The 14,697-nt window shown below is 37.4% G+C and overlaps 4 protein-coding genes across 10 annotated transcripts; 3 read left to right on the forward strand and 1 right to left on the reverse strand.

The window, feature by feature from the left end:
* The first annotated feature begins 451 nt into the window (after window positions 1-451).
* Window positions 452-2,781, forward strand: LOC106389204 (protein trichome birefringence-like 41). Its single transcript, XM_013829410.3, has 5 exons — window positions 452-927; window positions 1,614-1,785; window positions 1,877-2,052; window positions 2,155-2,313; window positions 2,395-2,781. Exons 1-5 carry the CDS (start codon window positions 680-682, stop codon window positions 2,690-2,692), a joined length of 1,053 nt encoding a protein of 350 aa, XP_013684864.1. The 5' UTR covers window positions 452-679; the 3' UTR covers window positions 2,693-2,781.
* A 298-nt stretch (window positions 2,782-3,079) lies between these two features.
* BNAC03G38770D lies at window positions 3,080-5,558 on the reverse strand. The gene is made up of 7 exons (XM_013829409.3): window positions 5,274-5,558; window positions 5,065-5,139; window positions 4,791-4,961; window positions 4,466-4,636; window positions 4,180-4,389; window positions 4,023-4,111; window positions 3,080-3,941 (listed from the first exon to the last, which is right to left on the reverse strand). Exons 1-7 carry the CDS (start codon window positions 5,392-5,394, stop codon window positions 3,297-3,299), a joined length of 1,482 nt encoding a protein of 493 aa, XP_013684863.1. The 5' UTR covers window positions 5,395-5,558; the 3' UTR covers window positions 3,080-3,296.
* A 1,148-nt stretch (window positions 5,559-6,706) lies between these two features.
* Window positions 6,707-10,139, forward strand: LOC106389202 (protein GRAVITROPIC IN THE LIGHT 1). Of its 4 annotated transcripts, XM_022699531.2 has the most exons (4): window positions 6,707-6,972; window positions 7,257-7,355; window positions 7,779-7,857; window positions 8,442-10,139. In XM_022699531.2, the coding sequence occupies exon 4, from the start codon at window positions 8,442-8,444 to the stop codon at window positions 9,777-9,779; it is 1,338 nt and encodes a 445-aa protein (XP_022555252.1). In that variant the 5' UTR covers window positions 6,707-6,972; window positions 7,257-7,355; window positions 7,779-7,857; the 3' UTR covers window positions 9,780-10,139. The 4 variants fall into 4 exon arrangements, with proteins under 4 accessions (XP_022555252.1, XP_013684862.1, XP_013684861.1 ...); XM_013829408.3 differs by lacking the exon at window positions 6,707-6,972 and having other exon boundaries at window positions 7,230-7,355; XM_013829407.3 differs by lacking the exons at window positions 6,707-6,972; window positions 7,257-7,355; window positions 7,779-7,857 and adding an exon at window positions 8,122-8,247.
* Window positions 10,140-10,319: 180 nt separating this feature from the next.
* Window positions 10,320-14,394, forward strand: LOC106389200 (polynucleotide 3'-phosphatase ZDP). 4 transcript variants are annotated; one of them, XM_048753087.1, is made up of 14 exons: window positions 10,320-11,324; window positions 11,528-11,587; window positions 11,671-11,973; window positions 12,171-12,227; window positions 12,323-12,358; window positions 12,452-12,520; window positions 12,622-12,705; window positions 12,794-12,850; window positions 12,943-13,019; window positions 13,290-13,371; window positions 13,465-13,581; window positions 13,830-13,954; window positions 14,029-14,098; window positions 14,182-14,394. In XM_048753087.1, the coding sequence occupies exons 1-14, from the start codon at window positions 10,974-10,976 to the stop codon at window positions 14,227-14,229; spliced, it is 1,536 nt and encodes a 511-aa protein (XP_048609044.1). In that variant the 5' UTR covers window positions 10,320-10,973; the 3' UTR covers window positions 14,230-14,394. The 4 variants fall into 4 exon arrangements, with proteins under 4 accessions (XP_048609044.1, XP_048609046.1, XP_013684858.1 ...); XM_048753089.1 differs by having other exon boundaries at window positions 12,649-12,705; XM_013829404.3 differs by having other exon boundaries at window positions 11,674-11,973.
* Window positions 14,395-14,697: the final 303 nt, after the last annotated feature.

Genomic DNA, 14,697 nt, shown 5'->3' on the forward strand with positions numbered 1-14,697 from the left:
ATTTAGTTCCTAGAAAGAATCAAACCCATAACTAATATTGATATACACCAAACCCCAATAAATTGCCACTATACTACCACCACTTGGTTATTTGGTTAAGACATAATCTATTGTTGTTTCAACATCTGTTTCTCTTGACAAATGATTGGTTTGTGTTTGCTTAATCTATGATCAATCTGTACTGTCGTTTAGGAAACTACCCTATACAGTATTTCAACTAAATTTAATGGAATAATCAAATATCAATTAATATGTCCACAAGTTTTTTCACGGGGTAGCACCGGAAAATGTAAAGAATTTTAAACAAAACACAAAAGAAACATCTGCACAAAATTTTAGTTTATGGTGCAAACAAGCCGACTTATTCGGGGAAAGAAAGGAAGTTAATTTTAGTGTTTGTATAAAATTTAATGACTATGTAATTATGTTACTGTACTTCTAAAATAAAAATCAGAAAACTATTAGTAGTAGTAAATCACGTTATTAAATATACACAAAGAAATGCTGAGATTTGATTTCAAAGTTTCCTACCAAAGCAAATACGACTCAAAATAAATAACAACAGATTTCTCTTTTAATATGACAAGTTATATATATGTATAATATATATCTATAGATGCGTGAGTGTATAAAACCCCAAGTGCGTATTTGAATCTCTCTCTACCCCTTCTGTGTTGAGATGGGTTTAAAGGATAACGCCATTTCTTATGGCTATACATTAGTGTTATCGCTTCTTCTTCCTCTTCTTCACGAAACAGAGGGATGTGATATGTTCACGGGACGGTGGGTGAAGGACGCTTCCTATCCACTCTACGATCCCTCCACGTGTCCTTTTATACGACGCGAGTTCGCTTGCAAGAAAAATGGACGGCCGGATCTCGATTACCCTACCTTCCGATGGCAACCTCAGGACTGCAAATTAGCAAGGTATCATCAATTACTAAGAGTAATTAGTATTACTTTCATCTTTTTGTTTCTTTATTTATTTAGTTTCTTGTTTCAAGATATATTGAATCAAGGTATCATTATGAAATAGTATAACATCGCACAGCCAACTAGTTTCTTATTCTTGCTTTTTTAGTTCTAGATTTATCTTTTAAATTATTTTTGTCAACAGGTTTATCTTTCAGTTGATTCACCAGTTTTTATTTGTTGAAAGTATATTACATAAATAAATGAAGGAAAAATATATAAAAGAGTATATACATTTTGTCGGTTCAAAATTTGATATACCAAAGTGGGCAGAAATATTGATTTGATTATAAACTTTATAAGAAAACTGGAAAACATTTACAGATTGTATAATACCTTTTTGCAAAGTGATTTTGAGCGAACAACCAATAGCAAAAGAGAATGCCATTTTTCTATTTGTTTTGCCATAATTGAATGTGTGTTTGGGAATCTCTAAAATGCTCTTTTGTCACAATATGCCAACTGGTGGGCTTGTCGTGAGTAACACGCGCCACCAGTGAGATTACGACACCCACCAAACTCTCAAGCTCATTACAAGACATAGATTCATTCCCCACACTCATGTGGGGACACTAAAGCTCTTGACGATTTTGCCCTTCTGCTCTTTTTTTAACGTTGATTTTCGTTGGTTTGTTGTGTAGGTTCAATGGAGTGGAGTTTTTGGAGAAAAACAAAGGGAAGAAGATAATGTTTGTTGGTGATTCTCTTAGCCTGAATCAATGGCAATCTTTAACATGTATGCTTCACTCTTCCGTTCCCAATTCTCCCTATAACCTAACCACACAAGGCACTATCTCAACCTTCACATTCCAGGTAAAAATAATCAAGTCTACACTTTTTTGGTTAAGTATAATGTCTCTAGGATAGAAAACCGAACTAAATCAGAAACGGTTAATGTTTACAGGAGTATGGAGTGGAATTGAAGCTGGATAGGAATGTGTATTTGGTAGATATAGTGAGGGAGAAGATTGGGAGAGTGTTGAAGCTTGATTCTATCAATGACGGACATAACTGGTCAGAAATGGATACACTGATTTTCAATACTTGGCATTGGTGGAGCCGTAGAGGTCCTTCACAACCGTACGTTGCGTGTTCTTTAATCAACTAACTCTTCAGTTTTGTTTATTCTTAGCTTAGTTAATCACTACAACTTTATGCTAAAAAATCAAATTCTTTTGACAGATGGGATTATATTCAATTAGGGACTAACATTACAAAGGACATGGACCGTGTGGCAGCATTTGAAATCGCACTAGGGACTTGGGGAAAATGGGTCGATACGGTTGTAGATACTCAGAAAACTAAAGTCTTTTTTCAAGGAATCTCACCATCACATTACAAGTAAATTGTTATATTTACTACTAATAGATAATCAATATAAAAAAGTACTGATTTTAAAACGTTGATATGTTTGTTTAACAGAGGAGTTCTATGGGGTGAACCAACGGCAAAGAGCTGCGCAGGACAGACTGAACCACTTTTGGGGACAAGTTATCCAGGAGGATTGCCAACAGAAGTTGGAGTTTTGAAGAGAGCACTTGGGAAAATATCGAAACCGGTGACTTTGTTAGACATTACAATGCTTTCATTGCTTCGCAAAGATGGCCACCCTTCTAGTTATGGTCTAGGCGGCCACACCGCCAATGATTGCAGCCACTGGTGTCTCTCTGGGGTGCCTGATACTTGGAATGAGATTCTTTACAATTATATGGTTTATTAATTACACTAAACATAGAATATTTTTTTAGCATATTTGTTATTGTGTTGGATTCTACACTTGAATCTGAATAAAAAGAGGTCTTTTTCTTATGAGCTACAAGAAAAAAGCAAATACGAGAAAATAAATCTATTTCAACCTCAACAATTTTCATTGTATCTTTTATTGCTTCAATTTTGATTACATATTTATTTGAACATGAACTAAAAATTATTTCAAATAAATTGCATACACTATCAAATTTAAGCAAAAATCTATATTGCACAAAATGATTTTTTAGAGTTATTTGAAATAAATTTTAGTTTTGGCTGAAATCTATCAGATATCAAAATTGAGATATGAAAGAAAAAAAACACAATAACAATTGTTATGTTAGGTTGGAATATGCCATTTCTCTAGAAAATATGCATAGAAGTGTAAACTCAATAATCCAGTATATTACAGCAGTTAAGCTCATAACAACAAGAAACAAATCAATAATATTTCATTACAGTAGACAATTCTTTATCCCTTTTTTTGTTGCTCTGAAACTACAAAAAACATAAGGAATCTCCCACCAAGGCAAGGCTCAAAGGGTAACTTCTCATGAGGATGTGATTTGAGTTTTCTAGAAGCGGAATGGAGTCTCAGGTCCATACTTGCTGCTCCTCATGTTGAAATGATCAAACTTTGAACTATTACTGTACTCTACTGGCTTCACCGTATCTGATGCTGTTGTTGTCTTTGGTTCTGTCTCGGTTGTTGTTTTATCTCTATGGCGACGCCTTGATCGCTCTTTATGGACCTTTGGTGGTTGCACAACCTCCCCCGAGGCATAAAACTGAGCGTACTCCTGCCGTTTTGATGATGACGACCGATGGTGCTTGGATGATGGATCCTTTGTTGCACTACTTGATCTTGTCTTCGACGGCTTATGTTCAGGGTAAGTATCACTCTGTTTAGGCAAGTGGGCGTGTCGGGACTCAGAGATTGGTGCTGGAGCAGTATGCCTTTGGACCAAAGTTGGTTCTTGCTCGTCTTCAGGCATTTTGAGTCTATCTTTAAGTGGCCTTAGATTGGAGCTGGTTTTGAAACGGGCTGGGACTAGGTTGCTGGTGAAAAACTCGAGGGAGAGTTTGCAGAGATCGATAAGGAGTTGTCCAAACGATGGCCAACCAGGTTCTTCCTTAGCTGCTGTTGTTGTTGTCTCAAGGACAGGGCGAGAGAGTTTCTCTTTGCCTGGTTGCTGCTCCTCTTCAAAGCTGGTTTCTGACTGTAAATATAAAAACATAAACCTTTATGGCTAGTGAGAAGTGAACAAAAAGGCGTGAAAGAAAAGAAACTGAAACTTTACCGTCTTAGAGACAAAAGAATGTCCGAAACCTTGCTGGAGCAAACACGTGGCGTAACCAATGACAACGGCACCAATAACCAAGAGGATATCTGGTAATGATCTTCCGGTTAACACTCTCAGATCCAAGTCTAAACAAAGTGATATATGTAGTTCTTACCAGTTAAAGAGATTGAGCTAGAGTGATACTCGCAATCCTCTTCAGCAAGAGAGATCTGGCGAAGAGCAGCGTTACCTCTGTCGATAACCAGCAAGGAGCAAGTAGGACGGACATAAACAAGATCGAAATCGTTTGAGAATTTAGCATCCTCGCTTGGTCCATCTCTAAACCCAGCTACATTCGATTTCCCTCCAGCTATTGTAGTAACACCTGTTTCAAGACAACGCACCAGACTCTTAACATCTCTGAGCAGCCCCACCAATATAAGAGAACTTTGCAGACATACCAGAATCACCAATCTTTCGGATGGCTAGATTCAAAGTGTCAGCGACATAAACATTGCCTTTATCATCCATAGTTACACCTCTGGGATGATTGAAACGAGCTTCGTTTGGTTTACCATCAGCATGTCCGGTTTTACCTTGAAAAGATCCAGCCACCAATCTTCCCCTGCTGTCTGCCCCACACAGGTTTAAAAACAAAAGTCACAACACTCTTTAAGTCAAAATGTTTCATATGAAGCATACAGAACATGAATAGAGACAAGTATACATGGCTATCAAGTAGGGAATGTATAGGAACTAAAATGAAGAGATGAAGGCAAATGTTACAGTGAGACAAGGGAGGAGTGATTTTGATGATGTTGCTGTTAACTTCATCAACAGCATAAAGCTCTCCGTCGTCAGAGACACGAATCTTGTAAGGAAGGGCACCGATCTCGTTTCCTTCCACAACGGTTTCGACCAAGTAACCATTCTCAAACTGAACTACATTAGCAGTTTCTGTATTGAGAAACAATGATACATCAGAACCAGCTTTGCTCAACAACAAACAAATCAAGCTAACAAAATTGAAAAAAAAAAAAAAAAAAAAAGCAATAATCACCTGATTGGGAGGATGTTTTAGAGGAAGAACCTGTAGTCCACTTGAGAACCGAGGACATGTGCTTTATCAACGAACCTAGTTTTTCATTTACAGCAAATATTGAATTGGAAACTATCGAATTGGCTACTAATCGAATTAAACTGAATAGGAGAGTGAGTGAGTGAGTGAGAAGATCAATCAAAATTAGGTAAATTAAGTTGATGATTTACCAGCAGGAGGAGCAGCTTGAGCTTGAAGTGGGAAGCTGTGAAGAAGAGTAAAGAAGACGATCGATAAAGTAAACATAATCTTGAAAGACCAAGAAAAGCTTAGAATCTGAGATTCGCCCATCTCTTTCCTGTAGATTCCTTCCAACGTACCACTATGTTCGAATCGAACCCTAGAGGAGCCGATTCACATATTCCAAGACGACACAACTGAGAGATTGAAACCCCAATTTGCAGATGAGCAGAGTTTTTGTTTTCAAAATTATTTCCGATTCAATAAAGTTTTTTTTTTCTTTTGGTTTTTAAATGTTTTATTACTAGGCCTTTTGTAGGGACCCATTACCGAGCCCATTAAGTTTCTCACCTTGGATGCCTCCCCCTGGATGGTGCTACTGCTACCTACATGCTTACCCACTATTATAAGTCCGGAAGAAAAGACAAACTGATTAGATAACAAGAAAAAAAAAGCTCAACAGATTCAGAAGCACTTCCACGATTTGTATGCTCACATCAATACATTTTAATGTATGTTTTCTACTACTCTCTTAGTTTCTTATTGTTTATCGTTTTATAATTAAAATTTTGTTCCATTTTAAATCTCGTTTTATATTTTCAATGTAAAATTTAATAATAATATTTTCTATTTTATTTTTCTATTGGTTAAAATATGGTTAGATATCTAGATAATGATGTTTTTATTTTAGAAATATACAAAATTAAATGTTTTTTTCATTTGTGTGCAAAAATTTCATATAGTGATACTGTAAATAGAATCATCTACTGGTGCATGTCAATTTTGACTATCCTAATTTTTTTTTTCACTAAATTAATAGAACTAGTTTGTAATTGTTTTAAAGTGTCTAACAGAAATCGTAATATTAAACGAAAAAACTATTGAATTAATGGTTGGAACCTTCTTTCAGAAACGGATCTTGCTTCGTTTTGGGTCTGATTATGGTTATATTGTTTCTTTTGTGTGGTCTGTGTTTTCGTCGTGTTGATTTGGGGACGTGAATCGTTAATCTCGACTGTCTACCTGATTTGTACTTTATAATTCAAGCTTGTTCAACGGTAACTTAACTGATGTTAACTCGGGACAAAATTGATCAAGGTAATTGAAGAAGAAGAAGACGTATCTAAACTATGAGAATTATTGTCATGATTTCGTTGAAGGTATTAAAAGTCTATCTGCTATTGCTGGAACGCACCTTATTTTCAAAACAACACTAGTTTGATATTGATAAGATGTCATCATGTTTATCTTTTCTATTTTCATATGTGGAAAGAAAGACCATTATTTTCTTATTATTTGTCATATTCTTCTATAAAATAGTGTTAAAAAATGGTTGGAGAAGAAAAGGGATTCAAATGTGAGATTGTTACAACAACTTCCCAGTGATTATGGTCTGTCTGACTACGTCGAAATATTTTAGATCATTGCCATAAATCTCTCTTTAGCTATATACTACCAAAAACACCCTCTCCGTTTCGACGTTTCTGCACCATCAAGCGGCAATGTCGGTGTAAATATCTCATAGTCATTAGGGTATATCAGGAAAATTCAGTCTTTTGAACTTCCCTAGGCCCGCTCTGCCTCTGTCATTTGCCTCTTTACCTGCAGTCTTACTACCTCTTTATCTCTTTAAACTTCCAAAGCATTACTTACATTTTTCTGTATTATCTTCTCATCCTCGAGCTCCGGGTTAGTCTTGTTTTGTTTCTTTCTGAATGATTTTTTCTCCGTTAATCATGCAGTTTTTGTTTTCTCTCGTTTTCAATCTACAAGTTACTTGTGAGGCTTGGAAAATTTCCCATCATTGAATATTTATACCAATGATGTCATAGTTTTAGAATTCACATTATATAACGTCTACATTAGAAGTGTTTCTTTCTCTTATCATGTTCCTTGTTTCTTCAACCTTCCTTTTCGGTAGGTAGTGATTTGATGTTTCATATGATTGATTTAATCTTTCATGGTTTAAGCAGTGGTTGGTGTGCCAGTTCTATCCAGTTCATTTCTTCAGATACACTCTACAATGAAGTGAGGAACAAGAAAAGTAAAACATAGAACACACAGTGAGAAAGGTTTCATAATCACCTTTGAACATAAGTCTTCTTATTAGATATTTTGGCTAAACAAATTGAATATGGAAGTTCTGTGAGTAGTCTGTGACTGTACTAATTTGTTAGGTAGCTATATATTAGGCATAGAGTCTGTTCTGTTTTTTTTTTCTTTGTCAAAGTGAGTGGAATCAAATGACCATTCAAGAGAACATATACATACATGCATGTGTGTGTTTGTGTGTGGAGGCACTTTTTTCTTTCTTGGATACTAGTTGAACTAATTTGGTTTGTAGCAGTTATGATCTCTCAATAGGGAGTATCTAATCCTTTATTCATAATTGAGAATTTATGACCAGCTTTGAGTAATGATCTACATGTATTTAAACTCATCAGTTCCTTTTTTAAATTCTCTTTTGCACTTTTTTCTTGACTGTTTCTTGTCAGAAAAAGTGAATAGAAAATGGGAACAAGGAGTGGTGAATTATTTGCATGTGCCATGTACTTCTGCACATAACCCATTTAGGTACGTACAATTTTATTATATGTTATTTACTCAATTTTGTTTGATTCTATAGCAGCACATTTTGACTATAATATCCACACCACATATATAGCAAGCATAAGATCTCAGAACATTAATGAGAAAAAAGGTAGATCGGTTCATTGACAAGAAATTGGTACCACAACACACGCAAGTTGTTTATTCTTCTTCCTTGGACATTTCTTACTTGTTTATTCCTTTACAAAAACACATTTTCTTTTAATATATGAACCACACTGTCCCCACAACATTGTATCCACATCATATTCTAGGCATATACCTCCTCTCCCTCTCTGTACATATATAAATGTATATGCATACCTCTCTCCGTTGTGACCAAAAAAGTGTAGTGTCAGCCATTAGCCCATTAGTGTAACCATCTTCTTCTCTTGCATCTTGACTTTTTTTTGGTAACCGAAGAAGTCCTACAAAGCGAAGCTTCATTAATAGTCCTAGATCCAAGTTTGCTTTTACTTTTCCTTTTTTCCATTACAAGTCCCATTCATCACCTCATTACTTATCATTGTCGTTTTAACTAAGCATTGGTGATCTGATCAACCTTGCAGATGGAGACTGTGAAACCATTGGATGTTGCTTCAAGAAAAGGAAAACTCAGACGCGCATTTGTGAAAGCTATCAACATCAAGAAGCTAACCGGTGTTGTTCCGGAAGTTGAGAGAGTGAAGAAGAGACAAGAAAAGGTGAAGTTAGTAAAGAATGCTCCAAATATTTCAAAGTCCTTTGACAAGCTTGAGGAAGAGTATGAGAAAACAATTTCCATGGAAGCTCTTCTTGCAAAGCTGTTTGCTACAGTTTCTTCCATAAAATCAAGTTACGCGCAGCTGCAGTACGCTCAGTCTCCGTATGATCCAGCTGGGATTCAGAGAGCAGACAGGTTGGTCGTTTCAGAGCTGAAAACATTGTCTGAGCTGAAACAGAGTTTCTTGAAGAATGAGTTTGATCCTAACCCTGATATAACTCTAGTTCTTGCCGAGATTCAAGAGATGAGAAGCCTCTCGAAGACTTATGAGATCATGGGGAAGAAGATGGAGTGTCAGTTAAAGCTTAAAGACTCTGAGATCATGTTTCTTAAAGAAAAGTTTCAAGAATCCAAGAATCATAACAGGTTGATAGAGAAGAGACTTAACCAAAGCAAGCCACTGGATCATAATCATTTCGTTACTTACCTACACCACACAGTCAAATCAATCAGAGGATTCGTTAAAACGATGGTTGAGCAAATGAAGTTCTCTGGTTGGGACGTCCACACGGCGGCTGAAACGATACAGCCTGAAGTATTCTATTACAAGCAAGACCACGCGTGTTTCGCGTTCGAGCATTTCGTTTGTAAGATCATGTTCGAAGGGTTTCATCTACCTTGCTTCACAAGCGAACCATCATCATCATCATCATCATCATCATCATCATCTCGGAAGACGAGTAAAGAGACATTCTTTGAGAGGTTCACGGAGCTTAGACCGGTGAAAGCGAGAGAGTGTTTGACGTCACGGCCCAAATCAAGATTCTCGAGGTTTTGCAGAGATAAGTATTTGCGGCTCGTGCATCCGAAGATGGAGCAGGCTTTCTTCGGGGATTTGCGTGTGAGAAACCAAGTCTCTGTCCGGGAGTTTCCAGAGACGAGTTTTTGTACCGCGTTTCTTGAAATGGCGAAACGGGTTTGGCTCTTGCATTGCCTTGCGTTCTCCTTTGACGTTGAAGTTTCGATCTTTCAAGTGGCTAAGGGTTGTAGATTCTCCGAAGTGTACATGAAGAGCGTGGCGGAAGAATGCTTGGCGGAATCTGAGCCTAGCGTTGCGTTTACTGCTGTTCCTGGGTTTAGACTAGGAAACGCTTTGGTACAGTGCGAGGTTTACCTCTCGCGCTCAAGTCAACGCCGTACGTAACCGGACGGTGGAAAGATCACGGAGATGACGGAACAGAGGGTATTATGGTAATTTACGTGGTGGGGTTATTTTTGGCTTAGGAAAATGAAATGAGAAGAAAGTTGCTGACCGTTGGATTAAGAAGAGATGCAGTATGTGACCGTTGCGATTATGCGTGTGTTGTTTTTTTTCTCTTCCTCTCTTTGTCAATATTAGGACAGCGAGACAGAAGCATCTCTGAGCTGGTTTCCTTGGCATGAAATCAATTATTAGCCATCGTCAGTCGTAACTATCTTCTATCCTATGTAAATAATTCGTAATAAATGTTAGCAAAAAAAAAAAATCGTAATAATTTATATAATTTTTAGAGATGTATATATTTTCAGTTAATGATAGCAAATAGACAGTGCATCAAAAAATGATTGCATATTTGTTAAATAAAATAATTTTTGTATGAGTGGAATTGAGATATCTTCTAAGAGATGATTAACCCGAAGTTTTTAGGATGAAGTACCGGTTCTTAGCTTTTTTGTTAAAAGTTAAGAAACAATTTCTTAACTTCCGTTAATAAAAATTCCACTCTAAGAATCCCGGGTTAATCATGGTCTAAGGACCGAAGCACGGTCATTTATTTAATCGGACCCACCGACCAAATGTTACTCTGATGGGTGGTGTTCAAAAAAAAATGTTACTCTGATGGGTTAGCCATTATATTTTGATAGATCTCCTGGACCCAAAGTAGTCCTATCCAATGATCTATATGTTTTCCACAACGTCTGGGTCCAGGCTCGGTGGATATTGACCCGGGTCTGTTCTTTTATTCACGAACACTACCTCCGGTTAGCAGCTCTATGTTACTATGTTCTGCCAATAATACTCATATCTCAAACTTGTTATTTTGTCAAAATCACCACAGGTTATTAGGAATTTTATAAAATCTGTGGCAATTAATGGGTTCGTAATTGTTTCAACCTAAACCCTCCTAACAGAACCCAAAAGAGTCAGTAATTGGGCTTTATAGCTCAAAACGGCCCAATAAATAGTAAGAGGAGCCGTCGCTCCAGCTGAATTTATTTTGGTTTTGAGACTTAAGAGACTATATATTTACATTTAAGTCCTTATATTCTGTTAACATTTGCAATTCCACAGTTTTCTCTTTGAGAATGGCGGGAATGTGAACTGAACCCTAATTACCTTTTATCCTCCAATGGCCGTATGGTTTTAGCCTCCTTCGTCTCTCGCCACTCTCACTCTCTTCCTCCTTTGATCGTCCATCACTCCAATCTCTTTCTCCGTCAACGAGGACGAAACCATCTCCGCCACCGTTGCGTTCGGACAACATCGGCGGCGGAGAAAATGCCGATCGTAGCCGAGTACGCGAAGTCGAACCGCTCCTCCTGCAAGGCATGCTCGAAGTCAATCGCCTCGAAAACCCTGAGATTAGGATTGATTAGCAAGGGACCTGGCGGCTTCGACATGACCAGATGGCATCATTTGAATTGTTTCCGCACCGAATCGGAGTCGATTGCTTCCGTCGACGATATCAAAGGCTTATCCGCGTTAGAGGTTAGAGTCTCTCATCATCATCTAATAAGCTCTGGGCTCCCTATTAGAGTTGATTGAGATTGTATATTCGGTTTAGTATAAACCGTACACGTGGTTATTTAAACCGGTTCTTGTACAACCTCTGTATATATATATATATAAAAAAAAACAGAATAACAAACTCTGTAACGATCAATAACAAATGAACGTGTTTATGGTCGCAGAAAGATGATCAAGATGCGTTGGTGAAATTGGTGGAACAGTGTGGTGAGCCTGCTAAAGAAGTAAGTTCACTCTCGTTTGCTCATCTAGATTTTGAATGCATATAACTTACTTTTGTTAATTGATTGTATCTGCTGGATTTAAGCAGGTTGATGAGAAGGAGGAAGAGATTGAACATCCTGGTTCAGATGAGATAAGTGGGGAGAAGATTAAGGAGACGAAAGGTTCTTCTGCTTCTTCAAAAGTTATTGCTGAGTACGCGAAATCAAGCAGGTCATCGTGCAAGAAGTGCTCTAAGACTATTGCTGCAAAGGAACTGAGATTGGGGCTGGTGACCAGAGACTCTAGGGGATTCGATATGACAAAGTGGCATCACCTGGGCTGTTTCCCCGTTGAATCAGATCCAATTGATTCTGTAGAGGACATTGGTGGGTTTTCATCACTGCAGGTTAGTTCTGGATGTTTGCATATGTTCTCAGGTTGCTAAGATCATAAAATGGAACAGATGATGCTATCTTGATTATAGATGTGATTTAAGTATAAGTATTGTCATGTTGACTCTCAAATATACCAGTGGTGCATATAATTAGCCTTATTCGTGCTAACACACCTTATATATTTGATTCATTTGTTACAATAAAACAGAGTGGTGATCAGGATGCATTAAAGGAGTTGGTCCAACAATGCGAGAACAAGACCTTGGTAGATTTACTAGCAACACCTTTTTCCATAAAATTGTAGGCCTCGCCAAACTAACTTCTTACCTCAATTCCTGACAATCTGGAACTGAAAACTAGCTGACGGAGGAGACAAACAAGAGAAAACATTCTCAGGTTATTAGATAGTAGTAATCACGTCTTTTGATAATTTTGTAAAAGTTGAATTTTCATTTTTCATTGTCTTGTAATATTTTGTTTCTTATGAAGGTTGGGGAGATGGTGGAAGAAGATGAAGTGCAAACCAACACGAGCCAACCGACTACTAGAAAACCTAAGGTATGCAAGCAATTATATGTATTTATGCACATGCTAGTGGTTGGCAGTCTCTTCCTTATGTTGAGATTCTACCAACTGATTTTAAATACTGTGTTATAGAGATGAACACCAGTGAGTCAACTTCTCAGGTCGTAGCTGAAGTAGAAATCTCTCTTTCAGCTTCTGATGTGAAGAAAAAGTACAGGGTAGGCACTCTTGGGAGCTTGCAGCTTTGGCATAAGTCTTTGTTTTCCAATCATTATGTCTCTGGCTGCTAATACCCTTCTTTTTCAGGATGCCAGTCTATTACCGAAGTGGAAAGCGTTTGAGACTGTAATATTCCTTGAGCGGGTCAGAAATCATCTTCGAATATGATGTTGCTTCCTGAGTATATGGTAATGCATTATGTCCTAAGGACAAATTCATTTGCTAAATCTTAACAGGATGATGGTCTTAATGATTCGGAGAAGATAGCTGCATTTGATTTTGATGGATGCCTAGCAAAAACATCTGTGAAAATGTAAGAAGCGACTTGGTCACCCAGAATTTTGTTGTTCTTCTCTGTTTCCAATCTCTTCCAGTGGCCATTTATGATTGTTGGACCTGTAGTTTGTCCACTTCACTGATTACGTTTTTTTCCAGAAAGGCAATCACACAATGCTTTTGTAATTGTGACATGCACATTTAGTAACTTCGGGCAGCTCATTTGTTACTATCTGTTCTTAATATATTTGTGTTATTCATGATGTTGTTGGATGGATGATGTTGTTTTTGTTTTCCTTTTTCTCAGAGTAGGTGCAGATGCATGGTCCCTTGTGTACCCTTCTATTCCTGAGAAACTACAAAGTCTTCATAGTCAAGGCTACAAGCTGGTAACTTATTTTCCTTTTGTACTCCATCTAAGCCATGCAACTCAATAGTCTCAGTTTATTTGTATGGAAATGCTAATTTTAAATGTTCATCAGGTTATTTTCACGAATGAGTCCAACATTGATCGGTGGAAGAACAAAAGACAAGCTGCTGTGGACTCGAAAATTGGACGCCTCAACAGTTTCATCAAGCGCGTGGAGGTCCCCATTCAGGTGAAGTGCGGTTTTAGTTTCTCATAATTAACAACGTTGTTTTATCTACTCAAGAACACTGCGTCAACAAATTCTAATAATTGCTTTGAGTAATTAGAAGAAACCATGATGCAAACAAGTTGGTTCATGATTTGTTCTGTCTTGCAAGTTCTTATTAGCTAACATTTGGACTTTTCAAATTTTGAGAAGTGTCAATTCCCTGACATGTTGATTTCTGAAATTTAGAAATGGTTTCGTTCTGGAAACAGGTGTTTATAGCCTGTGGAGTCGCAAGTTCTGGTGGTAAAGATGACCTTTACCGCAAACCCAAGGCTGGAATGTGGCAACTCATGAAGAAACACTTTAACTCTGGAATTGAAATTGATATGGATAAGTTAGTCTTCTCTATCCGTTTGCATTCTTTCTTTTACTTTAGTTTGGTGTGTATACTAACTTCTGTGCCATCAGATCGTTCTACGTTGGGGATGCAGCCGGAAGAAAAGGCGATCACAGCGACGCGGATATAAAATTTGCACAGGTATTTGTTACTAAACATCGGGCATCTCCCTCAAAATAATTTAGGCGACTTTCCTGATAGACAGCTACTTTTTTTGACTGCAGGCAAATGGATTGAAGTTTTACACCCCAGAGGAGTACTTTATCTCTTGAAGTCACTATGGAAGAGCTAAACTATATTTAGTCTTATGCGTTCTGTTTGCAACTTGTTTAGTCTGACACGAATGCTTTTTTCTGATCAAACTATCACTCTATCAGTATGTGTTTAATTCAACACTCTTTTGGGATTTGATACGACAAAAAAATGGCATTACTTGAGATTGTTTTCCCGTTGAATCAGATCCAATCATCAGGCATTACAGAATCAGGAAACTAGCTCATCTGAGGTTGGATAACCTCTTCTGATGCTTATAACATGAGCAGTTGGATAACCTCTTCTTTCACAAACCTTTTGTGCATAGCCAAATTGCTAATTGATTATAAGGGCCAATTGATCGTTGTGTAGTCAGTAGTTTTTTTTTTTAATCTTTTGATATTTGTATATGATCATATGATTGCAACTAGGTACTGTCTATTGCTTTGCTTCAAAGATCCAAACATTCTTGGTTATGTGCTACGTTT

The sequence above is a fragment of the Brassica napus genome, chromosome C3 (genome assembly GCF_020379485.1).
Source record: "Brassica napus cultivar Da-Ae chromosome C3, Da-Ae, whole genome shotgun sequence".
In the NCBI taxonomy this organism is placed as follows: Eukaryota; Viridiplantae; Streptophyta; class Magnoliopsida; order Brassicales; family Brassicaceae; genus Brassica; species Brassica napus.